The sequence below is a fragment of the Magallana gigas genome, chromosome 6 (assembly GCF_963853765.1).
Source record: "Magallana gigas chromosome 6, xbMagGiga1.1, whole genome shotgun sequence".
NCBI classification, from domain to species: Eukaryota; Metazoa; Mollusca; class Bivalvia; order Ostreida; family Ostreidae; genus Magallana; species Magallana gigas.
Window position 1 is genome coordinate 38,424,848 of NC_088858.1, and position 9,879 is coordinate 38,434,726.

Genomic DNA, 9,879 nt, shown 5'->3' on the forward strand with positions numbered 1-9,879 from the left:
ATCGAAGAAATTTCAAAGTTCAAAAATAATTTGTTTCTTTCTGCTTCAAACAGTCTTTGAACAACTTTCACAGGTTCATAATTTGAATACATTAACAGTGTGTCCCTAATTATAATAAAACATACATTTATTTATTTCAATTCCCGTTTGAAACAAGATTTCCTATGGTATGGTTGTTTACAAACAAATCCACAACACGTGCTATCTATAATGCTCGACCAAACCAACTGCATTATCGAGTTTATTTTCTGCAACGATATTACTAGATGCGTTTATCGCTTACATTTATTTTGGAGACCGTGCCCGATAACAAATAAATTTACATCTAAAATGTTATTTCTATCGGGCACGGTCTCCAATTAAAATGTAAGCGATAAACTAAAATAATATCTAGTGAATCTTTACACTTAGGCCTGATTGTATTCATCCGCCATTTCTTGATTAAGATAATTTATTCTTATGCAATGAATTGTCAATCACCAGGGAGGCAAAGTTGGGTTTTTTGTACACAATTTAGTTGAATAAATGGAAAAAAAATCTTGTAATACGTTTAATACTTTTAGGAACTCTTTTCTTATGCGCATTGAAAAGGCGGTGCAGCGCGTGAATTTTTGGACGATTGCCAATCCAGACGATCGCTAGAAGGCTGCCGAGCATTAGCTCGACGCCTTAAAAAATAATCACAAGATTTTAAAATTGATGAAAAATGCTTTCCAAGACTTTCGATACATTGAAATCGATAAAAGTAATTTACAGAATACATGTTTATCTGCGTGCATCTGGCATCAGAAGCCCAGAGGAGAGGACTTACAAGACTACTGTATGATTCAGTAAATAAATTAATTGCCTTGCAATGAAGGCTTGCCACATTAACTTGATAGTTTTTAAAGGCAGACCACTTGATACCGTAGTCAGAATTTGCAGAGGTCAACCTCCTGGAGGTTTACCTCTGTTATTCCTGATAATTTGCTTTGGAAGATGTACATCATATTAGTTGGAGGACTTAATAAGAAAGTAAAATTTTTCTGGGGGGGGGGGGGGTCTGGTGTGTTAGATTTAAAGAAATTTGAATTTTGCAAGGGTAGGGTCTGAACCCACTCTAGATCCGCTCATGTACATGTACTATCTATGCAGGCTTGTGCATACCACAAGGTGAACACTATCTGCCTGAATAAGGCATATGTTAGTGTTCATCACGGGGATTGTGTGTGTTGCAGTCCATACTATCAATTGTGATTTTCCCTTGAGTAAAAGAAGGGTCATTTTCATATACCTGGTATATTTGCAAACTAAAAATTGTTTAATCCTTATGAAGAGGACAGTTTTTCACTACTGTACTTTTTTCATTTGTTCAGCCCCCAGACCCTTGAACTGAAGAGGTGCAGACAAGTTACACAAGCATTAATCATTAAAAAAAAAATCACCGTCTATATTACCACACTTCCTTTAAAAAATAAAAAATAATATTGTTAAGGAACTTATGAATTTATCAAAACAACCAATTCAAAAAGGTATTTCCCAATTGCAACAGACATGTGCATGTTCTTTAAAATAAATAATTTAAATTAAACTACTGTGGAATCATTTTTATTCATGGGGGTCAATGTTCATGGGTATAGCCAAATTTTTTCTGGTTCATGAGGATGTAATTTCGTTGGTAGCAAGTTCAGAATAATTTCAATAAATATTTAACAAATGCTTGTATATACGTTCATGGGGATATAAATTCATGAGTAAGAGTTACCAACGAAAGCCACACAAATATTGGTCTCCGACGAACAATGATTATTCCCTAATAAATTTGAATACAGAGGTAAAAAAATAATTATCATTTTAGATTCTGAATATACCGTAATAATATAAAAGTATAACAAAACTGAATTGTGAATAAAAACATTCATATTTTATTGTAAAGTCACAAATATCAAGCATGTTAGCACATTATACCGGTACTTAGTATAAAAAAAATGCTGACATAGACTTTACACAAAAAATAAACAAATACCTGTACCAGTAAATCAAAGCAAACGAATTACTGATAATTCATTAAAAGTTTCTTGGCCTCACAATGGTGTTGATTTTGATACAAAATGTTAAGGATCAATGGCTATAAATAGACGGATAAAGGTGAATAGCTAAGTCTGCATTTGTCAGGAGCCAGAGTTGTCACCCTCTCCGGAGTTGATGGAGAGAGACTGAACAGATGGCGCTACCATGGCTGTTTTCTTTTTTTTAGAATCGGGGAGATTGTCAGGAGAGTCTAGAGGTATCGTCACTGGACCATCATTCTGTATGTGGACTTGCATATAAGCTCCAAATTTACCATCTGGAATGTAGAAATGGAAAATATTGTGTTACGTGTTTTAATTCCTGAAATCAAAATGATATTTTTGTCAGGCTAATAATAAACCCCTCAACATAACCTCTGGTGACCGTATTAATTTTTGAAAACATATCAATGATTTATACATAAATTACTTTCTTCAAATGACAACAGTTGAATTCTTTTTTAAAATGACAAACCGTTTCACCATGTATGATGGCTCCGATGACTTCCATACACCCCATCCCTAAATTGTACCAGTGCAGTGGATAAAATCAAATTAACAGAATACAAATACCAATACCTTTAATTTTGTCTGAATTATAAGAATTTCTCATCAACTGTAAAAAATCTTGATAAGTTTCCTCGGATGTGTCTGGACCCATAGCCTCATGAAAGTCAGGTTTGTTTCCTTTAAGAACTGCAGAGAGTGTGAACTAAAATGAAACAAGGTAGAATAACACATGGGCATTTTTTAACTGTCCTTTTATTTCAAGAGAGAAAGCATTTGATTTCAAGATATAGGGATCCAGTTTGACTTTTGAAAATTACAGCACAATTTTTTCTCGCCTAGCTTAATATTGTATACAAGGATATATTTGCCTCCCTTTTTATTTTTGCCCCTTTTGTCCTCATTTTCAGCAAGCGAATTTAAGACTGAGCGAATTCAAATGTCTAGAATTATCTTTCTTTAACATTTCTGTGTCTGGGTGAATTTAACATGGGACAAAACCATATGCAAATACATGTATTAAAAGACCCCCCCACCCCCCCCCCAAAAAAAAAAACAAAAACAAGAGGCACAGGGGCCACATCGCTCACCTGAGCAACAATTGCCTTAATTCTGATCAAATTAGCATTACAGTATCAAAATATCTTGACAACTAAGTACAGTAGATCTAGCTAAAAAAAAATTGAAAATCTGCCAATTTTTATCCACCTCTTTCTTTTGGTAAATACCAAGCCCCTTTTGTTGTTGTACCTGTAAGAAGATTTTTCTCTATTCCTATATACCCCCCCCCCCCCCATTTTGTGGCCCCACTTTTCTCTAGGGTATCATGGTTTCATCAAACTTATATCTGCATAACCTGTGCTTTCACACTAAGTAATGAGATTTGGACCGAAAAACTTTCCCAGAATATTTTTAAAGATTTTCTCGATATATTCCTATGTAAAAATTCAAACCGCCATCACGGCCCCGCCCTACCACTAGGGACTGTGATTTTGAATTTACACTACCCGAGGATGCCTCTACACAAGTTAAAGCTTTTCTGGCCAAATGGTCTTTAAAAAGAAGATTTTTAAAGATTTTCTCTATATATTCCTATGTAAAAATTCATTCCCCACTGTGGCCTCACCATACCACTGGACTATTATTTTAACAAACTTGAATCTATATACCATTTGGAAATGCTTTCACTCAAATTTGGGCTTTCCAGGCCAAATAGTTTTGAGAAGAAGATTTTTAAGAGATTTTCTCTATGTATAAAAATGTATCCCCGATTGTGGCCTCGCCCTACCCCCAGGGACCATGATTTGAACAAACTTGAATCTACATTATCTGAGGATGGTTACCCGCCAATTTGAGCTTTCTTGGTCAAATAGTTTTTGAGAAGAAGATTTTTAAAGATTTTCTCTATATATTCCTATGTAAAACTTGATCTCCCAATTGTGGCCCCATCCTACCCCTGGAGACCATGATTTGAACAAACTTGAATCTACACTATCTGAGGATGCTTCCACTGAAATTTGAGAATTCCTGGCCTAATAGTTTTTGAGAAGAAGATTATCTCTATATATTCTTATGTAAAACTTGATCCCCCAAATGTGGCCTTACCCTACCCCCTGGGACCATGATTTGAACAAACTTAAATCTACATTACCCGAGGATGCTTCCATCCAAATTTGAGCTTTCCTGGACTAATAGTTTTTGAGAAGAAGATATTTATTATATATTCCTATGTAAAACTTGATCCCTCCATTGTGGCCCCACCCTACCCCCAGGGACTATGATTTGAACAAACTTGAATCTACACTACCTGAGGATGCTTCCATTTTAATTTGATCTTTTCTGGCCAAATTGTTTTTGAGAAGAAGATTTTTATAGATTTCTCTATATATTCCTATGTAAAACTTGATCCCCCCATTTTGGCCCCACCCTACCCCCGGGGACCATGATTTGAACAAACTTGAATCTACACTACCTGAAGATCCTTCCATTTTAATTTGATCTTTTCTGGCCAAATTGTTTTTGAGAAGAAGATTTTTATAGATTTCTCTATATATTCCTATGTAAAACTTGATCCCCCCATTTTGGCCCCACCCTACCCCCGGAGACCATGATTTGAACGAGCTTGAATCTACACTACCTGAAGATGATTCCATTATAATTGGAGCTTTTCTGGCCTAATAGTTTTTTAGAAGATTTTTAAAGATTTTCTCTATATATTCTTATGTAAAACTTGATCCCCCAATTGTGGCCCCACCCTACCCCCGGGGAACATGATTGAACAAATTTGAATCTACACTACCTGTGGATGCTCCCATTTTCATTTGAGCTTTTCTGGCCCAATAGTTTTTGAGAAGAAGATTTTTAAAGATTTTCTCTATATATTCCTATGTAAAACTTGATCCCCCAATTGTGGCCCCTCCCTACCCCCGGGGACCATGATTTGAATAAACTCGAATCTACACTACCTGAGGATGCCGCCACACAAGTTTTAGCTTTTCAGGCGAATAAGTTTTTGAGAAGAAGATTTTTGAAAAATACCAACAAATTTTCAATAATTCTCAATTATCTCCCCTTTAAAGAGGGCGTGGCCCTTCATTTGAACAAACTTGATTCCCCTTCACCTAGTAATGCTTTGTGCCAAATTTGGTTGAAATCTGCCCAGTGGTTCTTGAGAAGAAGATGAAAATGTGAAAAGTTAACAACGACAACGACAACGGACAAATTGTGATTAGAAAAGCTCACTTGAGCCTTTGGCTCAGGTGAGCTAAAAATCATGGGGCAAATATAACCCATTATACAATAATTTGTTCATTTGCCATTCAAATGAAGAAAGAAAGAAAAGATGTCAAAATACCTGGCTGACACACAAAACTTCTAGCTGTTTATCCATTACACTTTTATTCCATCTTTTCCCATCTTCACCATCAAACAGCCTTATATTCAAAATCTTCCGAGCCCTGCCATAAAAAATGTTAACTGGTAACTAAGTATCAGTAATCTTTTATAAGGTACATATATTCAAAATTTTAGAATATTTTTTTTATTTAACAATATGATTATTTTGGAAAATGTCCTAAAAGAAGAGAGCAATTCAACATAAGTTTTTTCTACACATTACAGAGGAATGAAAGCTTGCATGTACACAGTGGACAAGAGTTCACCAAACAGCTTTACATGTATTCCAGTTCCTTTGCAGTGTCATATCTGCCAATCCCAATCAAGACACACAGCCCTTGCCCGATTGAACTGACTGTTTCCTCTCCAACTATAATAGATAAGAATATTTGACAATCAGTATTTCTTATAGCAAAAGCAAACATAATGCAGTTTGATACCAGTGCATTCCATGAGTGCCCAAACAACAGGCCCATGGGCCACATTGCTCAACTGAGCAACAATAAACATAATTAAACCAGCTTTATGGAGTCATACAAAATATCTGGACAATGTAGTATAATATATTCTGTATAAAATAAAAATTCAATTTTTTACTGGATATTTTTATCTTTATCTCTGAGTCACTTTTCTAAGCATATGATTTTATAGTCATATTATATATTGAGCATTGCAGCTCTCAAGAAGATCATAAACAACAGTATTGTTTATATATTGGATATAAACCTACATCAAACTTTGAACCCCTTGTGAGGCCCAAGAATTGTCCAGGGATTAAAGTCTGAACAATTTTAAAGAATCAATAATAATCAAAATGCTTGCATATAAGTAAATCCTCACAATAACATTTTTGTTCTTGTGAATAATCTAAAATGATTTCCTTTGTAAAATTGGACCCCCCATTGTAGCCCCATCCTACCCCTTGGGATCATGACTATAACAAACACTGGTACAATCTACCCTAGAAAGAATAATCTTACTATGACCAGGCTACGCTCAGGGTCCGTAGGACATCTGTCATTTTAACGATAGAACATTCTATCTAAATCTACCCTACCTTAGGATGCTTCAACACAAGTTTCAGATTTTTCTGGTCAATCAGTTTCTGAGAAAAAAAAATTTCTCTAATTCTTTATATTTACCGGTATTCCTATGTAAAATTTGTATCCTCTATTGAGGCTTTTCAGCTTTTCTGGTCAAATGGTTTGCTAGAAAAAAGATTTTTAAAGATATACTCTATATATTCCTACATTTATGTACAAATTGGGCCCCTATTGTGGCTTCATCCTACAGTTGAGGATCATGAATTGAACAAATTTGAATCTATCCTACCGGAGGATGCTTCCACACAAGTTTTTCTGGACAATTGTTTCTGAGAAGAAGATTTTGAAAGATTTACTATGCATGTATATAATCCTATGTGAACGATTGACCCTCCGACCCCCCCCCCCCCATTGTGGCCCTACCCTACCCCTGGGGATCATGATTTAAACAAGCTTAAATCTACCCTACCTGAGAATGCTTCCAATAACTTTTATTATTTCCCCTTTAAAGAGGGCATGGCCCTTCATTTTAAGGTTCCTCGACACACCAAAATTTTATTTTATGGATCGATAGAGAATCCTTTTTGAAACATGATTCTACGAAACAGAGATCAATATCGGCTTTCAGTTATTTTATACGAATTTTTTGTATTTTTTCAGTGAAATAGGAAAAACTGTTTTGCAGACAAACAGAATATATTAGACCTTAAAACCTGTTGTCAATTCATGTGTAATATAATTATAAATAAATTCATGCCAAAGATCGTTTGGTCAAGTGTTTAATTTTTTAATTAAAAAAATATTTCTGAAAATCAAAATTGTAATTCTTTTATATCTTTTTAATCTATGAATAAAATTTTAAAAATAACATATAGTCACATAAACTATTTACTAAACAATGATATTTTACAAAGAAATTGAAATGAAAATGCGAAATTTTGGAAAAATTGCTATTTATCAAATTTGAACCGATCCCGATTGAAAAAAAAACTGATCCCGATCAGAATTATTTTAAAATTGAAATTTTACAAATAAACTGCAGTTTTTTTTTAAGTAATTGATATAAATTATAAAGTTAGTAAATGCCGAAACCATTTTACAGCTAAACAACCTGAAATTTTTGCAAAATTCTGATTCATTCTCACTTTATGTGATTTCGTTCGGGATCAGTTTAATTACAATCGGGATCGGTTCGATTTTAAAATTTCCAAATATACTTTAATTTCACTATTTGGTTTCAATTTCTTGTTGAAATATGATTGTACATCAATTGTTTAATGCGAGTAACAGTTTATCTGCAGTTTTTATCCATTGATTTAAAAAATATCTGCAATCCTTTTTTTTTTAATTCATAAATATTTTTTTTACAAAAATATTTCAAAGGTTATCTGGCCGTTTTTGATATGTATTTATAGATAATTGTATTGTGCATTAATTGATAACAAATTTTTAGCTCTAATATATCTTGTTCGCAGCTAAAACGATGTTTCCGGTTTCTATAAAAAAAATACAAAAAAAATCATATAAAATAATCAGAGGCCGATATAGGTGTCATTTTTGAATAATCATTTCTCAAAGAGAATTCTTCATCGATCCATTAAATAATGCATTGGTGTGTCGAGCCACCTTAACAAATGATGAAGCTTGCACTCTCTATGAAAAAACCTGTGATTTTACAATGGAGCATTACTGCATGCACTTCACCAGAGCACTTCACACATTAGATATGCCTGTTTTTTATTTATTTGTGATTTATTCCCACTTAGCCAACATTCTGAAATTCTCAATTCCCACCTGGCTAACATTTTGATTTTCACACCTGAGTGATTAGGAGGCTATAGTCTGTTTTCTATGGTGTTCCGATGGGGCCACTTCGACCTTCGCACTTTCACCTTTAGGTCAAAGATGCGAGAGTGCGAAGTTGCGAAGGCGAAAGTGCGAGGGCGAAGGAGCGAAATGTGCGAAGATGTGACGGCGAAGCGCGAAGATGCGAAGGCGAAAGTGCGAAGGCGCGATACTACTATCGCTCCCTCCCCTTCGCAACTTCGCACTCTCCCCTTCGCACTTCCGCCTTCGCCTTTTTTGATAGCATTCAGAAAGTCTCGGTCGATTACATAGAATTTGATGCAGGCACCGTACTCGCCAAGGTTTTCCGATTAATCATTGGTACGCATGCGCTAAGCCATTGTGCTTACTATGAATGTTTATAAATATTTTAATGTGTATATGTGACATTTATGTTTACCAGTGCTGGCTATGCCTAATCGTTATATACTCCAAGTAAAATGTAATGTCCGCCATAATGTATACATATGCACTTCCAGACTCCTGTCACTTACCAGCTGTCTGTTTACCGTAGATCAATCACAGTAACATTCTAATTTCAATATGCGACACTCCTTGCTGATGTATGGATCTAGCCCCCCCCCCCCCCCCACCGGAAAATTCAATACTAATAACTTCACACATGCAGTAAAGGGGGAGAGAGGGTCCGGATCTCATCCCCCCAAGAAATTTAATTTTATTAATTATATATAATAAAATCTCCAAAATATGTCTTGGAACCCTCCCCCACCCCCGACAAATATAATTATTTATCCACCCCACCCCCTAGAAAAAGTTATGGATCTGCGCAGGCTGTTGAAAATTAATTCTAAAAAGTTCATCGTCTGCCTCAGATGTCCTTTTATACAGCTAAAATTGTCTTTAAACGATAGAGAGCTCCACAATTATAAAAAGGCGAAGGCGAAAGTGAGAAGATGCGAAGGCGAGAGTGCGAAGATGCGAAGGCGAGAGTGCGATAGTAGTATCGCTTCTTCGCCTTCGCAACTTCGCACTTTCGCCTTCGCATCTTCGTGCTTCGCACTTTCGCTCCTTCGCCGTCGCACTTTCGCGGCATTGCAACTTCACACTCTCGCACCTCGACCTAAAGGCGAAAGTGCGAAGGTCGAAGTGGCCCCATCGGAACACCATAGTTTTCACATGTTATGTATTTGTAATCAATTTTCATCCAAATTCCAGTATTTGTAGGCTCCTGTACAGTTTAAGGGTTTTTATCTTATCACATATAATACACTAAACAGCAATTTAAAACTGTACAGATCGGTGTGACTCTCTGACACCAGTTTAGCATAAATCTAAGACACAACGCATTGCAGATTACAGAACAATATCCATAATTCCAAACAAACCTGTCACACTTGCTTGAGTTACCCTCTGAATTATTGCCTTCATTTCACAACTCTTCTGTTCTACATATACTTCCGGAATGGAAGAGCGATGGAGGCGTTACGTTTCTATATTCGTATATACAATTTTAGACATACTGAAGAATACTATACGAAATGTTAAATTTATTTTATTTTTGACATTTAAAATATCTAAAA

At 35.4% G+C, this 9,879-nt stretch overlaps 1 protein-coding gene across 1 annotated transcript; it reads right to left on the minus strand.

The window, feature by feature from the left end:
* Nucleotides 1-1,888: 1,888 nt before the first annotated feature.
* On the minus strand, nucleotides 1,889-9,812 carry LOC105344391 (D-aminoacyl-tRNA deacylase). Its single transcript, XM_034468096.2, has 5 exons — nucleotides 9,685-9,812; nucleotides 5,730-5,820; nucleotides 5,410-5,512; nucleotides 2,628-2,760; nucleotides 1,889-2,326 (listed from the first exon to the last, which is right to left on the minus strand). The coding sequence occupies exons 1-5, from the start codon at nucleotides 9,725-9,727 to the stop codon at nucleotides 2,151-2,153; spliced, it is 546 nt and encodes a 181-aa protein (XP_034323987.2). The 5' UTR covers nucleotides 9,728-9,812; the 3' UTR covers nucleotides 1,889-2,150.
* Between the last annotated feature and the right edge of the window lie 67 nt (nucleotides 9,813-9,879).

Excerpts from the sequence above, each read along its gene's own strand:
- LOC105344391 (XM_034468096.2), bottom strand. The coding sequence starts at position 9,727 with ATGAAGGCAATAATTCAGAGGGTAACTCAAGCAAGTGTGACAG. Across the intron at positions 5,821-9,684 it reads AACTCAAGCAAGTGTGACAG|TTGGAGAGGAAACAGTCAGT; the intron begins GTTTGTTTGGAA and ends TATCTATTATAG. Across the intron at positions 2,327-2,627 it reads TAATTCAGACAAAATTAAAG|ATGGTAAATTTGGAGCTTAT; the intron begins GTATTGGTATTT and ends TCTACATTCCAG.